The sequence below is a fragment of the Dryobates pubescens genome, chromosome 9 (assembly GCF_014839835.1).
Source record: "Dryobates pubescens isolate bDryPub1 chromosome 9, bDryPub1.pri, whole genome shotgun sequence".
Classification (NCBI taxonomy): Eukaryota; Metazoa; Chordata; class Aves; order Piciformes; family Picidae; genus Dryobates; species Dryobates pubescens.
Genome location: NC_071620.1, coordinates 21,312,845 through 21,336,317, shown reverse-complemented (window position 1 = coordinate 21,336,317; position 23,473 = coordinate 21,312,845). Strand labels below are relative to the sequence as shown.

General features: G+C 41.6%; 1 protein-coding gene across 1 annotated transcript in view; it reads right to left on the bottom strand.

The window, feature by feature from the left end:
* GRB10 (growth factor receptor bound protein 10) overlaps positions 1 to 23,473 on the bottom strand; it is a 152,431-nt gene that overhangs the window by 79,225 nt on the left and 49,733 nt on the right. The window contains exon 3 of the mRNA XM_054164071.1: positions 4,403 to 4,496. Within this exon, the coding sequence (XP_054020046.1) occupies positions 4,403 to 4,496 (94 nt within the window). The remainder of the gene's footprint in view (positions 1 to 4,402; positions 4,497 to 23,473) is intronic.

The following is a 23,473-nucleotide window of genomic DNA, read 5'->3' as shown; positions in this document are numbered from 1 at the left end:
CCTTTTTGAACCTCATTAGGTTCCTCTTTGCCCAGCTTTCGAGTATGTCCAGGTCTCACTGAACAGCTGCAGGTGCATCAGCCAAGCCTCCCATTCTAGTATCATCAGCAAACTTGCTGAGCAGACACTCTGTCCCCTCATCAATGTCACTGATAAAGATGTGGAACAGGACTGGACCCAGCACTGACCCCTGGTGGACTTCACTCTCCAGCTGGACTTTGCACCACTGACCACTACCCCTTGGACTCTACTGTGTAACCAGTTCCTAATCCATCTGACTGTCTGTTCTTCTGTCCCACACTTCCTGAGCTCACTCACAAGGATGTTACAGGAGACAGTGTCAAAAGCCTTGCTAGGGTCAAGGGTAGACTACATCCACCGGTTCCCTCAGACACTCTTCATAAGACCTGTTCTCCAGACTCTTCACTTGCTTCTCTGCCTTTCTCTGCAGCCACTCCAGGACACTAATGTCTTTCTCATAGTAAGGGTCCCAAAACTGAACACAATACTCATGGTGTGGCCTCACTAACACTGAGTACCAGAGCACAATCAGCTCTGTGGTCCTGCTTGCCACACTATTCCTGACACAGGCCAGGATGCTGTTGACCTTCTTTGCTGCCTGAACACACTGCTGGTTCATGTTAAGCCCACTGTCCATCAACACCCTCAGGTCTTTCTCTGCTGGACAGCTTTCCAGCCACTCTGCCCCAAGCCTGTACTGTTGCATGGGGTGGTTGTGACCAACATGCAAAACCTGGCACTTGGCCTCATTGAATCTCACATAATCGACCTCAGACCATCAATCCAGCCCATCCAGATCCCCCTGTAAAGCCTTCCTAACCTCAAGCAGATCAACACTCCCTACTGGCTTAATCTGCAAACTGAACATGGGTGCACTAAATCCCCTCATCCAAATCATCGATAAAGATATTGAAGGGAACCAGCCCCAGCACTGAGCCCTGGGGAAACATCATGCATGATACTGTGACCAGTCATCACTCATGACCAGTCACCAACTGCACTGAACTCCATTCACCACTGATCCTTGGGCCCATCAATCCACCCATTATTTTTCCCCCAGTAAAGCAGCCACCCATCCAAGGCAGGAGCAGCCAGTTTCTCCAGGAGAAGACTGCAGAAGACTGTCAAATGCTTCACTGAAGTCCACATAAACAACACCCACAGCCTTTTGCTCTTCCACAAGTGGAACACCTTGTACAAGATCAGGTTCATCAAGCAGGACCTGCCCTTTGTCGAGCCATACTGACTGGGCCTTATCACCCGGTTGGCCTGCACATGCTGTGTAATGGCACTCAAGATGACCTGCTCCATGACATTCCCCAGCACTGAGGTCAGACTGACAGCTCTGTAGCTCACTGGGTCATCCTTCCATCCCTTGTTGGCATAACATTTGCCAATCTCCAGTCAGCTGGGACCTCCTTGGTTAGTCAGGACTGCTGATAAATAATGGCAAGTGGCTTGGTGAGCACTTCCACCAGCTCCCTCAGTACCCTTGAGTGTATGACTTTTGGCCCCACAGACTTATGTATCAGTGGAGTAACAGGTCACTAATTATCTCCTCTTGGATTATGAGGGCTTCAGTCTGCTCTCCATCCTTGTCTTCCAGCTCAGTGATGGGTATCTTACTACTACAGATTGAAGTAAAGAATGTACTAAGTACCTCATGACCTCATTGTCCTCATGACCACTATGTTCCCCCTCCCATTCAATAAAGGACAGAGATTCCTCTTAGTCCTCCTTTTGCTGCTAATGTATTTGTAGAACAATTTCTTCTTGTCTTGAACAGTTGAAGATAGATTAATTTCTAGTCAAGCTGTGGGTCTTCCATTTTCCTCTGTATAGCTTCACAACTGTTTAGTCCTCCTGAGTGGCCTGCCCCTTCTTCTGAAGATCAGGAACTCTTCTTTTCTTCCAAAGCAGCAACCAAATCTCTCTATCAGCCAGGCCAGCCCTCTACCCTGCCCACTCATCTTTTGGCACAAAGGCATGTCCTGTTCCTGCATCTTTAAAACTTCCTTGTTGAACAACATTCAGCTTTCCTGGAGTCTCACATCCTTTAGGGATTCTGTTGACCAGTCTCCAAACCTGACCAAAGCACGCCCACTGAAAGTCCCAGGTAGCAGTTCTGCTGACCTCCCCTCTTTTCTAACAATTGAGAAGCCTATCATTTCATGAACATCATACACAAGATTGTTCCTAATTATTATCTGCCCACAAGTCCTTTGCTGGTTGCAAGCAGCAAGACCAGTAGGTCATCTTCCTGTTCGCTGTGTGACTAACACAACCGCACAGGAGCTAGTTCAGACCATACCATAATGCCCTTTGAAGCTCTGCATGCTCTACTCTTCTGTGCAGTACTCATTAATCAGTTACTAAATTATGTGGTAGCTCTTAAAATACTGGTTCTTTCAAGTTCTTGGACAAGGCTATGAAAGACTACAGATGCTCACACTTGGACAGAAAAAACACAAAGGACATAACATCACGCTTGCAGTCACTTCCGGCTTTCAAATAGTTCCCAAAGCAGCAGATACTATGCCCGTAAGGCACACTGCTTCCCTCCAACACTGCACAAAGGCAGAAGTGCTACCCAGCTCAGCACTCCAGGCCACCTCTGGGGATTTGGGTTTCAGCTCTCAATCCATGCCACTCCCATAATAGCATTTTATGATCACAGGGGTAGGGGCAAGATTAATAACATATTAAATAACTACTTCGGTGACAGAATCATAAAGAGTTTTAGAAATACTGGATTTGATTACTGTCAGTCTGCTGCTGTAGGAAAAAATCCCAAACAATTTGCAGGTGCAAAAGTGATCTTTATTTCAGAAACTACTGGGGAAAACATTAATAAGGTTTTTCTTTATAAAGAAGCCTTCAACGGCCAGTATCTCTATGAAAATATTCTCTTTAAACTTAGCTGTTTCTAAAATTAATTTGGGCCAGTTTTACATACAGACATTTGTCCATTTGTCTCAAAGTAGCTGAGGAAAACCCACACATCAGGTGACACTGTATGGATCTTTCTGTGGTACTACACTATTGACAGAGGCAAAGGAGGAACTAAAAAGGAAGCATACTCTGTAAGGGAAACATCAGGCTACAAAGACCGCATTTTGCTGTCAAAATACAATATGATATATCTCTTCAATAAATGTTCAGCAGCCACACATGTTCTCACTCTTCACATAAACTTAGACTGCACAGGATGTGCTCCCCAACAAAACCCCTTGATTAAAAGGGTATTTTAAAATACCTTCAGAAAAAGTCAGCTATATAGAAATGCTCCAGGATTTGCACAGCCCAGAGTAAGTGAAATCAACGCGACAGCACTATTCTACTACAAATGGAAAATGGAATTTATAAGGTCTGTTTTGTAAGCATGCAAGCATACCACAACACAATGTCTGTCCTGCTAGAAGCTTTAGATTGAATAACATATTATCTTCTACTTTCTGTTTTCAACTGAAAGCAAAGCTTTAAACAACTGGAAGACTTAGGAAGAGGGAGTAAATTAAAATACCCTCCTCATTCTGGGGACATACATTACATTCTGGGACGTTTTTGTGAAATTTAAATAGTCTTGAAGACCTAAAAGTTATGACATTCACAAACAAAAGAAGCTGGATTTTCAAAGACAAAGTAAATCATGCCATATTTAGTAAATATTTTAAGTAATACATTTGTGGCCTTTTGTTTCAGTAGCATGTGCTGACTGCACTACTGGTTTCAAAACAAAAGATGACTTTCAAGGACTCAGTTCCAAATTAAGCTCTCATGAACTCTGAGGGTAACAGATTTAACTGGTTAAGATGGCATACTCTGTTATTAATGATTTCAAAGAAAAAGTAAAGCTGAAATAAGAAGTCCCTGCTATAACAACATTTTTTTTAAATTCAAATATGTGGACAAAAGCTTGCAAAGATTTTTGAGCTGCATCCTGTTCAGAACTTTCCTTCCCCAAATGAGCCAGTTTCTGTTAAGCAAAGCAAGTAAGCATACTCTTTTCTCCTCCTGCAAAAGTTGAGCCAGAGCCCTGAACCCTGCTTACAGACATCAAATATTTTTTCAAATGCAACTTTAACATCACATTGAATTCAATTTCAGTACTTCCCTCCTCCCTCTTCCTAGGAGTAGAGCATACCTACCACCCAGACCAGCAGTTCCAGTCTGGGCTACCTGGCATGAGATGCACGAGTTCTTCATGGTCTTCATCCATTGTTCATAAGACAACAGTGACAAAAACCCCCCAACTATTTCTTAGCAATCCTCCTCTAACCATTCAGTAATATTTTTTTTCCCTTTTCTTTAATGAGGAGACATATGCAGTGCATTGGGTTTCCCTTGTGGAGCCCAGAATCCCTACCCCACTGTTCCTTACCTTGGTGATTCAAGGAGATGCGGTTAGATGGTTCTTGGAAACCCGGTTCCATCAGATCCCGACGACCATGAGTTGAAGTCTGATCTACATTGTCCTAAAAACAGGAAAGCACAAAATCATATCAAAACAAGGCATTCTGCACTCCCTGTAAGCTACACTGCACAGAGCCAAACCACTGATACAAAAAAAATCCTTCCCATACCTTTGAAAGGAGAAACCAGTATTGGAAGAGGGAAAACAGGGGGACTCTAGAATATCACATTAATACAGATAGCATGAATCCAGAATCAATAACTACACTGTTGGCTCATCTGTACATCAATTTTGCATTTCAAACTGGGAAACAGGGATGCAAATGCGCTGCTTAGTTTAATAAAAGCTTCTTCTTACTTTAAATTATATGGAGGCTTGAGGCTTTGTTTCCTTTAATTCAATGCCTGTGGCTTAGGGGTTTGTAACTAATTAACTGGACTGAAACAGATTCAGTAGTGCACTACCAAACCTCAGAAGGAATCAGAAGTTCAGTTTGGATAAACATCCATTGCTCTGGATGCCAACCTGTATTTTTTATTTTCATTTTCTCATACTAGAACTCTCAGAAGATCAGGTTTCAAGAAGTTTTAACAGAAACTGAATTTGGCTAAGTCTGAAACACCACAGTTACTCACAGATTAAAAAAAACCCAAAACAAAACAACCAACCAACCCAAACCCAAACAATCAGGAGGAAGCAAGAGAAGTGAAATAAAGTAAGAAAAGCAAGATAAGTCACACTGAGTTTTAGAAGTATAAGAAGGACTTTTAAAGCAAGGTTCACAAAGCTGGCATACTTTTGCATATACTAGTTAAGGGTGGGTAAGGAAAAACAGAAACAAGTGCATAAAATTGACAACATTAATGTATATCACTGCCCATAAACTGTGCCGCAGTAATATACGTGACTGTATACGTATTTCTGCTATGCCCAAATCATGGGATAAACACACAGCAGCATGACACACATTTATGTCAAAACACAGAACCACCTTCACAGCAAATGACACTGTAATTATGGCAGAACAATAACACGCACACAGTGAGCAGTAAATCAACTATGCACAACCATGAGCTCTGAGTCCAACATTTCCAGCTTACGGAATACAGGCTAATACTCAAAAACATAATAGATGTAGTGTTTGGGGATAAGAACTGTATATAGTTATACAAGAGATGAAATAAATTATAATATCTCTTCTTCAAAGCGTCTGTCTCAAACAGCAAATACTTGAGTTTTGATTCAAGTACTCAAGCATCACTCCTGAGTGCCTTCATCATCAGGGATCAACTCAAGAGTGCACAGGCCCCTGGCAAGAACTACCAACAGTTGTATGACTAAGGAGAGTTTTCACAAATAAACAATATATGATAAGATACATATGGCATCGATCTATCTATGCCAAAGAAAACTGGGACCACTCAGCACTCTGCCTCCAAATCAGCTACTTCCCCCTATAGCTCTTCACGTCCTTGCGGCTGATTTTTGTGACATTGGCTGTTGTTTCATGAGACACATCTAGCTAATCTCACATGTTTTCATAATTTCTTCTTAAGAATGAGGACAAAAATTAGACCTCCTACCAGCATTTGGTTTCTTGAAACATGGAAGTATTTTCTAGCTCTTTCACTTGAGCTAACCAGAGTATGTGTTAGGAACAAGCAACTCATGACCTCCCATCTCTGTCAAATTGCTTGTAAGTGCAGGGTATTGCATCCTGATATTATTACCACATTTGGAGGGCTAGTCTTTTTCACTGAATATATCTCATTTTCTATGGGACATCACAGAACCAGCACTAACCTGGCCCACAGCATCTCAATTTTAAATTCCAGGCAGGAAATCTGAGGCCTGCATCATGAAAAAGCCACTTGCAGGAAGCACATACAAAACTAAGAGTCTACTCCCCAGAAAGTTTAGTGTAATTCTTTCAAATGTTCCAAGGACATCAGGAGGAAGGAAATGTTTATCTAGGAAAAGTTTCATTCAAAACTTAAGGCTGAAATCAATTACTCTCTGGTTATTTCAAACCTAGTACAAAGGCTGAAAGGTGAACACTGAAGGCACAGAGAACAAAGCAGCAGAACATCCCTCTTCCTAGTGCAGTTTTCTTTGTGCGTTTCGTCCTATGCAATTCAACATCACATGTTTTTACTGGGTAGCTAAAACCTCACTGACACAATTTAACAGCATTGCTTCCACTTCCCAGGAATGAGTCCAGACATCTGAGACACAGACATCCCAAAAGAAACAAAAGGTGAAACAGGAAAAACAATCATAAGCCATTTGTTACACTTGTAAGTAAGTTTTCAGTTGTCCCAAGCCTTAAAAAGTTCTTATTGGAAAGCAAGATTTGTGCAGTACTGTGTAGTAGCAGAGGATGAGATGTGGCCAAGGTGCATCTTTTTACCTTTGGGTTTTCCACAGCAGTAACACACTTAACTGAGAAGAGCTTGTTCCAGGCTTACAGCTGGCTGCCAGCCCATAACTCTTAAACTAAAACAGATTATTTTTTAAATTTTCTTTTTATTAAAACAAACAAACACACACCACCAAAAAAAATCCCAAACAAAACACTGAAACACACACACACAACAAAGAAAGAAAACCCCAAACAAACAAAAAACCCTACACAAAACCCCCAAGCACCTAGCAATTGCTGGTAATGTACAGGAATAGGATTCAGTCTCTCTGGAATCAGCTGTGCAGAAGATGCTGAGAACCACAAGCCTTGTTCACAAAGCTTAAGCCCAAGTCACAGTAAAATACATCAATGTTTTCAGAAGCAGATGTTACAATGATTAATGACTGCGTGTACTGTCCTTACAAAGCTGATACACCTGCCTAATTAGATGTAAACCCCTGCCCATAAGGCCTACAGAATTCTCTTGCAGCTTGAGCAAAGTGTGGAACCAAAGGTTTCCTCCGGGCACTGAGGGCTGGCACAACCCAGGTGCTGAAGTAAATCAACAGATATGCAAAAACAAAGCCACACCTGTTAAAGCAATGTGGGCAGCAGAGGAGAAAAGGTAAGGGTGTCGTGATTAAAAGAGCTCAGGGTAGTTTCACACGATCCTCCAGAATTTGTTTGTGTCCGTTGTGCACAGACAAACCGTGGCACTTGGCCAGTTGTAGCAGAGATCATGCAGACACTGAAACAAGGTTGAAAGAAGAAATGGAAAGGAAAAAAAAAAGAGTTACATAACTGCTCCATGCCAGAGGCCTCCTTGTTGAGCTCCAGCTTAAGGCCCTGGCTGAGGCCCTCCCTCAGGAAGGTGGGCACCTTCTTTGGTCTATCACCCCCTCCACTGCTGCTGAAACCAGGCTTCTGGTAAATCATGTTTGCTCCACATTTTAAGCTCCATCTCTCCCTCTTCCAATAAATGTTCTCAAAACGAAATTAAAGACTGTTACTTAACTTACTGTACCATCCAGCTATTGTAGTATTTTTAGAAGCCAGCCAAGCATTAGCCCTTGCTGACTTGTTTGCATGTACTATTTTCTCTGTCAGTAAGAAGCATCTGTGACCAAGGACGATTTAATCAAGCGACTAGCAAGAGTGCTAGAAAGATCTGAAGCAGAGTTTATTTTTTTCTGAAGTCCTTCAAAGCATTAGCCTTTCTTATAGGTGAACATACCATCATCATGGCAGGTTAGATTTCAGTGTCCTTTTGCAAACCCATATTGTATGACACAAAATGAGACACGCTTGCATTGCATTAGGAGCCAAAGTCCACTCATAGACAGCGTTATCTCTGCATACCAGTAATCAAGACAATCTGGATTTATTTTTCAATCTATAACCAAGCCTTTCAACTTGCACTCACTCAACTATGACATAAAATGTTTGCCGCTGTTTGTGCCAGCATGATAAGCATTTCAATTATCAAAGGAAACATTAAATCTGGTCTTTTAATCAGGGAATCAGACAGCCATATACTACAGCAGTCCTGCTCTTTGAACATGTGCTCTTTAATCACTTTTTAGCTTCAAGTGCTACTGGTCCCACCTGCAGTAAAGCTCAGAAGAGTACTCAGCAATACAAGACAACACTATAAGGCTGACCACTGTGTTGCTACTACTCTACTGCTGCTTCTCTCATCCTAATACCTTCAGCAAAGGTTATCCACTCAGTCATTCAGGATAATAATAATAATAAACCAGGTTGGAAGAGACCTTCAAGATCATCACGTCCACCCCCTCAACCAATCCAACCCACCTAAACAACTAAACCACAGCACCAAGCACCCCATCAAGTCTCCTCCTGAACACCTCCAATGACAGCGACTCCACCACCTCCCCCGGCAGCCCATTCCAATGGGCAATCACTCTCTCTGTATAGAACTTCTTCCTAACATCCAACCTAAACCTCCCCTGGTGCAGCCTGAGACTGTGTCCTCTTGTTCTGGTGCTGGCTACCTGGGAGAAGAGACCAACATCCACCTGTCTACAGCCTCCCTTCAGGTAGTTGTAGAGAGCAATAAGGTCCCCCCTGAGTCTCCTCCTCTCCAGGCTAAGCAACCCCAGCTCCCTCAGTCTCTCCTCATAGGGCTTGTGTTCCAAACCCCTCACCAACTTTGTTGCTATTCTCTGGACTCATTCCAGCAAGTCAACATCCTTCCTAAACTGATGGGCCCAGAACTGGACACAATACTCAAGGTGTGGCCTAACCAGTGCAGTATACAGGGGCAGAATGACCTCCCTGCTCCTGCTGGCCACACTGTTCCTGATGCAGGCCAGGATGCCATTGGCCCTCTTGGCTGCCTGGGCACACTGCAGGCTCATGTTCAGCCTACCATCAACCAGCACCCCCAGGTCCCTCTCCACCTGGCCACTCTCCAGCCACTCTGACCCCAGCTTGTAACTCTGCATGGGGTTGTTGTGGCCAATGTGCAGAACCCGGCACTTGGATGTATTAAATCTCATGCCGTTGGACTCTGCCCATCTGTCCAGCCTGTCGAGGTCCCTCTGCAGAGCCTCTCTACCATCTCACAGGTGAATAATGCTAAAAGAGAACAGAAGATTTGAAAGTACAAATACTGAAGTATCATCCATGCTTTCCTCCTCCTTTTTGGGAAAAAGGGGGCTTTACATTAGCAGACAGAGTAGCTTTCTCAAGAGATCTGAAAATTCCCTTTTACTGAAGGCTTCAACTTTTTCTAACTTCAGCAGTCACTGCAAGTTTACAAGATGAAGGAAAGCTGTGAGTGGCAGTGCAGCTTCTCGGAAGTTCCTGGGAGCATGGCCAGACCAAGGACATCCAGACCACCAAGATGATAGTCCCTGGTTTTGAATTTACTGTAGCTGTATGCAAACCCACACAGCCATGCCCCTGAACAAAAGGTTCAATTGAGCAAGAGTCACGCATACTCATGCCAGCAGTCCCAAAGCAACAAATTAAGACCATGACATATTTCTGATGTTTGTACGCTATCCAGCAGAACAGAAAGTCAAGTCAAACATGCTGATGGGTTCCACTGCAGTTTAGAAGACTATCAAAGCAGATATGCCTCAGTTTGAACAGAGGCACTTCTGCCATGCCAGGAGCTCTCTGCCTACCTAGTCTTTCTATGTAGATGTCTTAAAACTAGTTGAGGATAAAGATAAAATTAGTCAGTCATTACTTAGCCACCTTACCTTTACTCTCTTCAGGCAACTTCTGTAAAGCAAAATGAAGTAAATTCTGATAGCACAAACTGAATAAACTATTGCCAAGAATTCAGGTTTGATTGTTTCCCAAAAGAAGCCAATTACTAAAATTCACTGAAGAGGTGTCCACCGAGGGCTGTGAAAGAGTAGGCACACCTCCCAGCTCCAGGAAAGAGATACTTCAAAAAATTATACTGCCTCTTTATATCCACAACTTTTTGCTCTTAAACAAAGGATATGGTAGCAGGCAGACTTTTCTTTACTAAGTACTGCCATTCTTAACATGCTTCAGGAGTTTCCTTAGGCCATAAACAGATTAGGCAGCATTTCTTACAAGGACTGCTTCATATGATTCTTCATTGCTCAAACAAAAGACATTTATGTTAAGTAAGTTTCTGCATTGTTTTCTAAGCTATGCTTCTTTATACCATGATTTTGCAGCTTTAGTTTACTTAAAGCATCAAATGCACATGGAGGAGAATAGTCTCAAATACAGTGACAAGTATCCAGCTTCTCATCTAAATAAAATTCCCTATAGCTTACTGGCACCCACAGCCACCCACAGAGTTTCTACTGTCACACAATTTTACTCTTAGCCCTGTGAAGGCAAACACATAGGCTGTTAAAGGAAGAAATCCACCTGACAGTTCCAGACCAGTGTTCCAAGTTCTAATCCAAACTGCACAATCTCGATCAATTAGTAATGCATGTGATGCTCATTTCTTAAAATATTTAAGTCACTGGGCTTCTCAGTGACTAAATGCCGCAGGATAGTCCCCTACCAGACAGCTGTACGACAGAAATAATGTATTTTCATACAGTTAACACCCCAGAGTTTGAGAAAATTTGTCCCTATAAAGGTCATGAGGTCACAGCAAGGCTCTCAGGTTTGTCCAAAGTCACTACTTTGCAAATGATTTAAAGTTTACTTAAATACAGTTCATACTTTTTACTGTCTTCTGCCACGCTCAAATCACATCTTCCCTGAGCCACTGCTTAACATGTCATAGAAGCAAAGAAAACAAACAAACATCAACAACCAGACAGTGCACACTAGGAAAAAATATTTAAAGCACATTCTCAGAAAACTCACTTATTACATAATTAAAGACTTGTAACTAGGTTTCCTGCCCCTTAACCATAGTCATCTGACTAGGTAAGAGCCAAGTGAAAGGCGCAGTAAGTCAACAGAGTAACCATGAACCTAGAATCTTAGAATTCCCATTGTTAAGAGAGGTTGTACAAACAAGGGCTTAAAATAAATCCACTTAGCTTTGTCAAAAATGGAACTCTCCCTCCTGAAGTGGCAAAGCCAGTAGTGTCAGAAATCCTCCTGATTTTACAGTCCTGGCTCTCAAGACTGAGAGCAATAACCCTAGAGACCAGGAACAAACATGCCCATCTTGGGATTGTGGGAGTAGCTAAGGCAGCAACACAGTCCTTCCAACATACCACAGCGTCTCTGATCCTTGGTGCTGCAAATCACTGAAAATATGCAGTAACCTCACAGGTTGCACAGACCTCTTACTATCCTAACATTCATACAACTCTCAGCAGGCTTACCAGCCCACCATGCAACATACACAATAGCTATGAGAAACACAACAGACCAGAAATCAGCAAACAAGGAGAATGAGAGACTAACAGACTTGTATCCATGTTCCATGCCTCTGTAGTGGCAGGGAGTTTGTTAAGTGAAACACAGGAATTATATTACATCCCATGATGCAGAGGAAGGCAGAAAGGCTTGTCAGCCTAACCTTGAAGTAACTTCTTTCCTGACCACCCACCTGGGTTTCAATAACCCAGCAACCAGAAAGTCCTCCAATTCAGCAAAAAATTGGACCCTGTTGTCAATGCTGAAATCCTGTAGTGTGTGTCCCAATTCAGCAAACTGCTTCTTCTCCAGCACCTAGAAAAACAGCTTTCTTTAATGCATGGGCTGATATAGTTATATAATATAATGCTACAGCTGAGCCAGAAAGTTATTTTTCTGAAGGTGTCTCAGATTTATTTTAGAAATTCTACCAGTTATGTGACTTCTCGTTACTTGCATTGCAACTTCTATCACAACAGAATGGTTTTACAGCAAGAAGTGTTACCAACTACCCAGCTTCTTCCTTTCTCATGGTTTATGGGTTGGGGTTTTTTTGTGTGGTTTTAGTGCTTGCCTTTTTTGGGGTTTTTTGGGAGTGGTGGGGTGGTGGGTGTGTATGTGTGTTGGGTTTTTGATTGGTTTGTGTGTGTTTTGGTTCATTTTGGGTTTTGGTGTAGTTGTTCCATTTTTTTTTTTTTAAAAAAAAAAGTGTGGTTGTTTAGCTCTTCAGGAAGAACAGATTTAAAATCTGATCTGTCAGGAACTGAACCATGATTAGCAATGTCCAACTGCATGTGGTAGCAGCAGTTTATTCATAAAAGGCTTTTCTCCAGTAAGGCAGGAGTGAGCATACCATGGTAGCCTACTGCTTCAGCAATGCACTTTTACAGCATGCATACACAGTAGCACTACAGATTAAGCTTCTCTAGGCTGGTTTTTGCAAAACTGGCATTAGAAGGATTTTCAACACTACTGAACCCAGAATTTGGCAAGAACTACATCACATTAAAATTCTCTCACTAGATGCAGTCCTCTCTGGGTAAAACTAACTACTCCTTGAAGAATTTAGCTGTTTCCCAGTACTGTGCACAAAGAAAATGGATAGTATATCCACAGTGTGCACTTTTAGGACTAGACTGCCATTTATTATGGTAGGAAAAAATTTGATGCATCATGGTTACTCTTCTCTTTTAATCAGCTAGCAAGGAGGGAATCCAACTGACAGGCATAGAAATGCTAAAAGCTTTGTTCTATTTTTAATGAGCCTAAAACCACCTTGGCTGTTAAAAGGCAGTTTATATAGTTTAAAGCTAAAAAGGTGTCTTAGAATACAGAAAAGGCATTCACAAGGTACTCAGTGAAAGAAGCCACTTCTTAAAGCTGTGTTTCTCTAAAAGCACTTAAAAAATGAAGCAGTTAATTTCTGATAGTATCTTTTTTGCTTCTTTAAAAAAATTAAACACATAAATTAGGCTCCCTTTCATTTCTAACAAGTCATCACTGAATAAATGAAGTTCATATTAGACACTTCTTCACATTAGAAAATTACATGCTTATATGGAAATTTTTTCTTCTGTTCATGGCTCATAGATCCTGTTAATGTATCATTAGGTTGTATTTAACTGCAAGATAGCCTTACCTCCAAAGCAACTCACTGTCACTGGCAAGGAACTGCCACCAACAAAGCTACCAAACCATCAGTTACTGCATGTTCCAAGATCTTTGGTTCTGGTCAATACTGACTACAGCAATAATGTTCCTAAAAAAGTCTGCTTTCTATGGGGGAGTATTCTATTTACCAATAGGAACAAAAAAAAAACCAAAACAAAACAAACAAAAAAAAATTGATATCCTGAGAAAATATAAACTAATATGCTAATATGTCATACTCCTCTTCATTTTAGAGAGGCTTTTCAGTAAGATTTTGTATCATTCTCTTACCAAAGAACTAATACTTAATAGACAACACTACATGAATTGCACTAAGATCATAGTAAGGCTCTGCTGAACTTAGTGATTCATACATACTAACTGATACACTGGATAGTGCTCATGCAATCTAATGAAGTAATGCAAACCAGAATCACAGAATGCATTGGGTAGAAAGGGACCTTTAAAGTTCATCTAGTCAAACCCCTCTGCAGTAAGCAGGGACATCATGCACTAGATCAGGTCACTAAGAGCCCCATCAAGCCGGACCCTGAATGTCTCCAGGGATAGGGCTCTACCACTTAGCTGGGCACCCTGCTCCAGAGTTCTATCACCCTCACAGTAAAGAATTTTTTCTTAATATGCAATCTAAATCTAGCTTTCTTTAGGTTAAAACTATTGCCCCTTGTCCGATTGCTACATAATGATGTGCTGCTGCTCATAAAATCTTTAGCCTATTCAAGAATCCTTACAACTGCTGCTTTCTATGTTTTGTCCAAGTTTCTGAAGGTAGTTGTCAGACTCGTCCTTCCTCATCAGAAAGATGAGGAGAGAGTAGTGGTGAATGGTGCCACATCCATCTGGAAGCCAGTCACTAGTGGTGTCCCCCAGGGATCAGTGTTGGGCCCAATCCTATTCAATATTTTTATTGCTGATCTAGATGAGAGGATTGAGCCCACCATTAGTAAGGTTGCAGATGACACCAAGTTGGGAGCAGGTATTGATCTGTTAGAGGGTGGAAGGGCTCTCCAGACAGGCTGGACAGATGGGCAGAGTCCAACAAGATGTCATTTAACAAGTCCAAGTGCCGGGTGCTGCACTTTTGCCATAACAACCCCATGCAGTGCTACAAGCTGGGGTCAGAGTGGCTGGAGAGCAGTCAGGCAGAAAAGGACCTGCAGGTACTCGTTGACAGCTGGCTGAACATGAGCCAGCAGTGTGCCCAGGTGGCCAAGAAGGCCAGTGGCATCCTGGTCTGCATCAGAAATAGTGTGGCAAATAGGAGCAGGGAAGTCATTCTGCCCCTGTACTCAGCACTGGTTAGGCCACATCTTGAGTACTGTGTCCAGTTCTGGGCCCCTTAATTTAAGAAGGACATTGAGACACTTGAACGTGTCCAGAGAAGGTCAACAAGGCTGGTGAGAGGCCTCAAGCACAAGCCCTATGAGGAGAGGCTGAGGGAGCTGGGATTGTTTAGCCTGGAGAAGAGGAGGCTCAGGGAAGACCTTATTGCCATCTACAACTACATGAAAGGAGGTTGTAGCCAGGTTGGGGTTTGTCTCCCAGGCAACCAGCACCAGAACAAGAGGACAGAGACTCAAGCTGCATCAGGGGAAGTTTAGGCTTGAGGTGAGGAGAAAGTTCTTCACAGAAAGAGTTGTTGGCCATTTGAATATCCTTCCCAGGGAGGTGGTAGAGTCACCATCCCTAGAGGTGTTCAAAAAAGGATTGGACGTGGCACTTGAAGCCATGGTTTATTTAACCATGAGGTGTTGGGTGATAGGTTGGACTTGATGATCTCTGAGGTCTTTTCCAACCTTGTTGATTCTATGAAAACAAATGTAATAGGAATATTTGTACTCAGGTGCTATGGAATATTTAAGCATGCCACACGTCTGCTAACACACCTGTGTATTCTGAAGAAGTGTCTTCAAAATTACTTTCATTTAGCTTTCACTTGTAAATAAATATTTATGTTTTGTGTTTTGTTTTCTTTGTTTGTTTTTTTTTTTTTTTTTTAACATTCTTTCATAGGAAATTCTACCACACAGAAATAAGGTACAGGATGCTTGATCCTTTTCAGCCCATTGCCCTTCCCATGCTCAGACCTGAGAAATAAAAGGTAGCTCATGTGTTCTACTTGGCATCATATGTACTAGAGCTCTGATTGTAACAGTGTCGCTGACCAGCTGCATCAAAGAACACTGTCTTTGGAAGTCACACTTTGACAGCACCCTTGCACCACACAGACAAGAGATGTTCTGTGAACTCTCTCGGACAGCCTGTCCCAGCACAGGCTAATGATGCCCTGCATTAACCTTGGAAGACTCAATGCTTGAAAGAATGACCTCATGGACTCTGCAATTTGGCATTGCCACGGCAACACATTTGAGTGTCTCAGACCAGGGAAGGAGGAAGGAAGGGAAGATGGTACCTGGGTTGCCAAAACTACCATTTCCATACAAATGCATTTTCTTTAAGAATAGATGTTCAAATCTCTGCACTTTGGGAAGCATCAATGACACCAAGTTAAATTACATTTAAGTATATACATCCTTATAGCTAGGCAGACCTGAAAAATCAAGACCAATGAACTCTAACAAAGGAATGAAATTGACATAAAACACATAGCAAAGGAATATAGCCCATCTGAATGTGGGTCCTGAAGGCAACAGTGGCTACACTGTCTTCTTGTTGGTTCAGGTTCAAACTGAGGGTTTGATAGGTCAAAATGATTCTTCCCTACTCTTGCCCTTGACAGAGATGATGAAACAATAAATTTCAAGTGGGACAAGAGCCACTGTGCTCAGACCTCACAAATTAACCAGACACCAGAATACAAAGTAATTCTCAGACTGCTAATGAAATTTTCTTCAGGCTGAAAATCTGATTTATTTCAAGCATCACATTCAACAATTTCTATCAGCAGTATGGACCTTATGTCTCTACTCCCTAACCAATTTGCTCAATTGCTGAAGTATAGTGTGTGCTTGACACCCCTCCTTCCCTGAAGTGATCCTTGGCGCTAGTTAAGTAATTGTGTCTAGAAATTCTATTTGATTTGATCAAACCTACAATCCTAATTACACTGAACATGCACCTTTCTGCTTACACAAAGAGCCGTTTACCTGTTGCATGGTACAATCTGCCCCAGAAATAACTCTACACTCTACTCAGACAAGGACGTTTGTAGCTCAGGTGACTTACTTTTAGTTAGACACAGAATTAACTCTTTACACATCTCCAGAATAGCAAGCCTTACCAAAGAGAAGATATTTGGTCTCATCTCCCAGGCAACTAGCACCAGAACAAGAGGACACAGTCTCAAGCTGTGCCACGGGAGGTTTAGGCTGGATGTTAGGAAGAAATTCTGCATGGAAAGAGTTATTAGCCATCGGAAATGGCCTGCCCAAGGAGGTGGTGGAGTCACCATCACTGGAGGTGTTTAGGAAAAGACTTGATGGGTTGCTTGGTGCCATGGTTTAGTTGATTAGATAGTGTTGGATGATGATGACTCGATCTCAAAGGTCTCTTCCAACCTGGTTAATTCTATTTTATTTAACAATCTCAGAAAATGAGATAAAGATTTTCACACCTCAGTCAACAGATCCATAATCTATTGAAAACCCCTCAGATATTCACAGACACATCTCTAAAGCACAACAATCACACTGTTTCATTATTTACAGTCCATCATCAGTTCTTGTGCTGGAGCACACAGTTGTGCTCTCCCCTAACCAGATAGCAGGGTTCCACTCTCTCAGAGCAAATCAGTAGTGTAATTTATGCAAAGAAAATGATGGACTGTAGGAAACATATATATATATATATATATATATATATATGTATGTTGTAGACTTCTTTTGTACTGCTTACATTGCAGTAACAGGTTACTTTACAAGCCCTCAGGAAAAAAAAAAAAAGACAACAAAACAAACAAAAAACCCCAAACCAACCAACAAAACCCCTAAAACACACCACCACAAGACACCTGTATTTCTGCATTTCTTTCTTTAATCACATTTAAATATAATTTGATCTTCAGTTTTAAGAAAGTTACATCGTCACACCTTTTAACACTGATGCTCAAAACAACTGTGCTTGTCCTGTGCAGCTCAGTGCGCCAATGCCTTATCCACATTTTTCAGAATGAAAGAAACTTGCAGTGTTTTCTACATGTTCAGAGTCTTTATTAGAATGAAACCACAAAAAAAACCTCAAAAAAACCCCAAGTTCAACTATAGTAAAAGTAAGTAGCTGAAAAGGTACTTTTTAGCCAGAGAATTTCACTCAGTGCCCTGGTTACTTTAGGCATCTCTTAATTTCGAAAATCTAGGCACAATATGAAATGTGCTTAATTACAGTATCACAGTATCACTAAGGTTGGAAGAGACCTCAAAGATCATTGAGTCCAACCTGTCACCACAGACCTCATGGCTAGACCATGGCACCAAGTGCCACATCCAATTGCTACACTTGTTCCACTATTAAGAAATACAGATGTTTATACATAAATGAAATATTTATACGTAAATCAATGTGGTGGCTGCCATGTTTTCCCCTCTTTGAGGAAAAGCAAGAGGACTGCAAGTAGCTCTATCAGTTATCCTGCAACAAGAAGATAGCTTTAACAGACTATCTTTGCTGACTTAACATTCTCTAAAGAAAGAAAATTCACAAAAGCTCAGCAGTTTGCATTTAAATAGTAACAGATTACATACATGTAAAGTTGCAAGCTGTCCCAGGAAAATCCGATACAGAGTGTAAAGATTTAGTTTTGCACAAACTGTCACTTGTAAAAAATCTGCTTGCTAAAAGCAAGTCTGTCAAGTAGCTCTTCACACTTGGAAGGTTTTGGCTTGATTTTTTTTTTTGTTTTATAACTAGTAGCTCACAGCCTAAGTGTGCCAAGTGACCCCTTATTTTGTACAGCCTTCTTCCCACTTTTTGCTAATGCCTACTGGGCACATCCAACAGTGTTATATGGGGTACATCTGAACATACACCAGAATGCTTCAACATGGTTAGCAGAAGCAGATAATTTAATTCTACAGAAACCTTCTGAATACTGGGCTACAGTAAAGTTTCAATTTCCTAACTAGCAGGCTGCTATAAGAGAAAGGTCTGATGTGCCAAAAATTGTCAGGGTAGCAAACCATCCAAACAAGGCCTGCTCAGGTACATGGTCTCTAAACACAGAGAGATTTCAAGAGAGATTGAAAAGCTGGTCAGATGAAAGAAAAAATTCAAGAAACCCCATAGTTAAAATACTGCCATGTGCACAACATTTGATTGTGGTGGCTTTAGTAATGCTGAGATGCTATGGCTACCATCCTTGACAGCATTTCTATAAATGGATTTCTGCTGTTCACTCTGAGGAAGATAGGATACAAACAGATGAGCAGCTGTTCAATCAGTATTGAAAGGGCTTTAAAATATCATTCCTTCACTTCTTTCCTTTTCCCCAAAACCACTATTGAAGATGAGGGTTTCCTAAAGAAGTGTGACTTGTTTACTTTGCAGTTCAAGGGATTAGCAACTTGCACATGAGGAGCTGCCCCTCTTCAGCTGAGATGGTGATGAACTTCAGGTTTCAGGGTGGTAACTTGCAGAGTACAATCAGTATTTATTATACTGCTTCCCCTAGTTTTGAGCAGTTCTTTCTAACAAACAAACCCAATTAAAACAAACAAAACAAAACAACAACAAAACAAACAAGCAAAACACACACCCCAGGATGCAGGAGGAAGGAAACAGGAAAAAATTGAACTGGGCTTCAGAAGCAACAAGCCATCTTCTGGACAGGGTTGAACTGAAGACCATTACACCTAGCTAAACCAAGAAAATTAACTGTATATAACTACCTAGATGTTCCTTAGCACACCACCACAATACTGACAGCATGTGTGTAATCTTGCATCCTAATAATGCAAGTTATTGTGTCAATACTCCTATTTCAGAAGATGCTAATGGGACAGTCAATGAGAAGCTTTTTGGTCTTGTGGGTTTGAGTTTATTCTACTCTTCAGGGCAAGGCATGTTCTAAAGACAGGCTGTCAGAAAACTATTTTTCCAACCTGCTCTCATCCAGTATAGCAGTTATGGTTTCTGACTAAACCATACAGCCAATTGATGTTCAACAGCTAGCAGTTTGTCATGATTCTGACAACATAAAGGACTCCAGAAAAAAAATCAAGATTGCAAGAGAAGCCTTTTTCAGAAGATCTTTGGCACACTCAGTTAACTATTTGCTCATGTCAGTAAAAACAAAAGAGTCCATGCAGAACTTTGATCAGCATGCATGTAGGAAGGCATTCTTTCCATCAACCCAATAAACTGCCTTATACTTCTGTATAGCCAGAAATAGAGAAATGGGCACTCTGAACTCTTACTTGCATTCACCTTAGAGAATGGGCTCTACAAGTGACTCCAGATACAAAACATTTAAGTTGATTATTTCAAATGTTGATATTAATATTTGGTTTGAAAAATGTTGAGTCTGTGATGAATTTGAAAAGGGAAAAAAACCCCTTCCATAAATCAAGTGGGCACATGTGGGCAAGTAAACATGCTCCAAGTTGTTTTAATAAATGGGTATCTGCTAAAATCAGGAGTCTAACAAGTACAAGCAACACATGAGACACTAAAGAATGCATACTTATTAACACAGGATCCTAGAGTTACATCCTGCAGAAATCTTTCCGACAGGTCACAACAAGCGGTCAGCAACTACTCGACTTTTCAAAGGGTTCCTGCTTCCCTGCTAGTCAAGGTAGGATAAGCCCAAGGAAGGGGGAGCTCTGGAAGAATAAAAATATTCAGAAGGGGAACAGCATAAATGCACAAAGGAGAACTGTGCAGGACTAAAGGGCTTCACTCAAACGGGAGACCAGAGCCCATAGAACCTGAATAGGAAAGAGAGACTCTAGAGGTCGACTAGTCACAGGTATGGTCACTGCCTCCTGATGTCATCACTGCCAATATGCCCTCCAGAAACAGGCAAGTGGTCTCATTCCAGGAGGGCCAAAATGTTTTCTCCCAACCTCCCCCAGGGCACTCCTTTCCATCAGACTGCACACAACCACTCAAAGAAATTTTGGAAAGCTCACACCCCTGCAACCAGGGTAGAGTAGACAGAAAACTGATGGGCAGGAGATATTAGCCTTGCCAAGCTAGGTACAATCTCTTTACAATCAATAAAACAGCTCATGCATTTCAAAGCTTGTATCAGCCTTTACTTCCTGCACTGCCTCTTCATACTTCAGGCATAGGGTCACATCTCTTGCGATGAGCCCCACAGGGGAGAGAAAAGTGAAACATTTGACCAGGACTCCTACTGTCTCATGCATGGATGGCAGAACATTCTTAGAGAAGGCAGCAGGGGAGACAGCCCACTTGGATGAAAATCTTGAGGTAGAAAGTAAAAACTAGGGAAGATAGGAGGGTGCCATGCCAGGAAATGGACTATCCATGTCTTGGCTGGGAGACCACTAGGACAGGTGGGCCAGGAAACACCTAGGCTATTGACTAGCACCCCAGGATTCTCCTTTGCTTCTGTCACACTAACAAGTCCCTCATTTTCCATCTCAATGCTTGTTTCCAAAAAAAGAAATCATCTTGGCCATGAAAGCTTAGAGTAGCTGTCTTGTCTCTGCTTGACCAACAAACTAGCAAAGCCAACTCATGAACAAAGAAGAAATAGTTAGCAAGGTAAGAGATTGATAGCAGCCTGATACCATGCCAAGACAAAAGTAATAAGAGCAAAGCAAAGGGACCAAACCCCACTGACAGAATTACAGTCCTGGACTGCAGGAAAGCATATTATCGGCTTAAGGATCTGCTTGCCAGGTTCCCATGGGAGACTGCCCTGAAGAAGCAAGGGGCCCAGGACAACAGGCAGATTTCCCAGCATAGCTCCTCAAAGCTCTAGAAAGGTCCACTTTGACATGCAGAAATTCACAGGGGAATGGCAGAAAGCCAGGATGAATGGACAGGCAACCCCTGCCTCAGGTCAAATGCAAAAAGATTTGAAGCAGGAGGAGGTTATGCAGAAGGAGATACTGCCCAAGCAGAAGAGTTTAAACAGTCAAAGGATGCCAAGAAAAAAAAAGAAGAAACGTTTCTACAGAAAAGCAAGGGCAAAAGATGGCCAATATTAGTCTAGTTAGTGCTCAGCTGTGGATGTGACCCAGCAGCTAAGGACACAAAAGATGAATGATTTTCCTAGTGAAGTTCATGCTCACATCTCCCTTCCTTGAGCATAGTGTCAGCATCTAGGGAACTGAACCATTATTCACAGTAAAGAAAGGTTATGAACCAAACAAGCTGGACCAAGTTCCTGGGACCCGATTGGGTGCATTAGAAGGTGCTAAGGAAGTTGACAAATATAATTGTAAGGCTAGTGCCTTTTATCTCCAAAAGGGAAGTCATTGATCAGAGAAGAATTGTGATACCTACAAAAGCAAAAAGTCTTCAAAATATGCAAGGATGAGAATAAGAGGAACCAGAAAGCAGTCAGCCCTGCCCAGTCTCTATCAGGATTATGGAGCAAGTCTTCCTGGAAGTCACTGCCAGGCATACAAAGGATGAAAAAAAGCAATTGGTAAAACTGTTCTGGCTGTTCGAAACAAGTTGTCAGACCTGACATTTCAGTACAGTTTTATACCATTTATATTAAGGGTTTTATCTCCCAAGAAACAAATCCACACCAACAATGGAACACTGTGATGCATTTTGATCTCCTCATATTGTTGCGTATGCTACAGAGTTAATATTTTATAACCTTGTGGCATTTTAGAATACATAACCACTTTAATTAGAGAAGTCAGCACTTAGTTTGTGCTCCCTACAGACCAGAACAATCTGCCTCAGATACAGATGAAGACTATAGGAAAGCTAACCGCAAACTTGAGCACAATCTATTGTAACAGCACAAAAATAATAAAATGAAACAAAACAACAACAACTTTGCCTGCACTGGAGTATCAGTTTTACAAAAACTGCAATAATGGTCTGTCACTCTCCTATACTAATAGCTTCAAGAACTTCTTCAAGAAAGGTGCCAACACCACTTTGTCAGGAACCCTCTCCTGAACCATGCAGAAGTATTCAGTATTCTGGGGAATTTGCCAGCATGACAGTATTTACTGTATGACTAATACACATTAATGAAGCACAAATGGACAACTATTTACTTGTGCTAATAACTAAGCGCTTTATTAGAGTTAAGGCCTCTAGCATGAAGGACTGCCAGGTTCTCCCACTTGCCAAAATTATGTCAAAAAATGGAGCCAGTGTGTAAGACATCAAGACCTACAGCCAGTGTGTAGTACTGTCTTAAGTCATTGTTTAACATTCAGCTTGCAAAGGACAAGCATGCTCCAAAACCACTGGCTGTTTCCGAGGGCTTGTCTTTTCATTGTAGAAGCTAGAAATTTCAAATATGCACACTGGTCTTACCACTATGCAAGCCAAAACCATCTTAAAATAGCATTAAAGCCTGAGAGCTTTGCTGGGCATTTGTGTTCTACCTTTGATTGCTTGTTATTCTTTCAAAACCAGAAAGAAAAACACTGTATTTTAATGCCTCAGATTAAAATATCAATACTATCTAGCATAAAAGCCCATTAATACCAATAATCTGGCTCTCTTTTCATGCAAGATTCCTGAAAGCTGATCAGTTTGGTAAAATTCCATCCTGAAAAGCAAAGCCAATCCTTCAAGAACAAAGTCCTTGTTCTATGCTGCACTCTCTAGTCTGCATCTCCAAGGAAGGAAAACAGCAGCAACACTAGGGAAGAAAGATGCACCTGAAAAGTGGCAAGAGTTCTGTGGGAACGCAGAGAGAACTTTCCAAACAGTCAGACTGTTGTATTAGGAACTGAAAGAAAAAAAAAAATTGCAGGATACAAAAGCAGCAAGCAAATCAGTCATAGTTAGTGCTTAAGGTGGACTTAATGTACTTATTCTTAGCTTTGCAATGTAAGTGGCACATCCAGCACTGAAGCCATGGTGAGTGTAGGCTACCCACTCTTGTCTGAAGCAGCAGCTTCAGTTGAGGACTCAGCTGCTGCATTGCAACTAAATGGTCTGCAACCACATACAATAAAAATAAAAAACACCCTTGCCATGACACATCACAT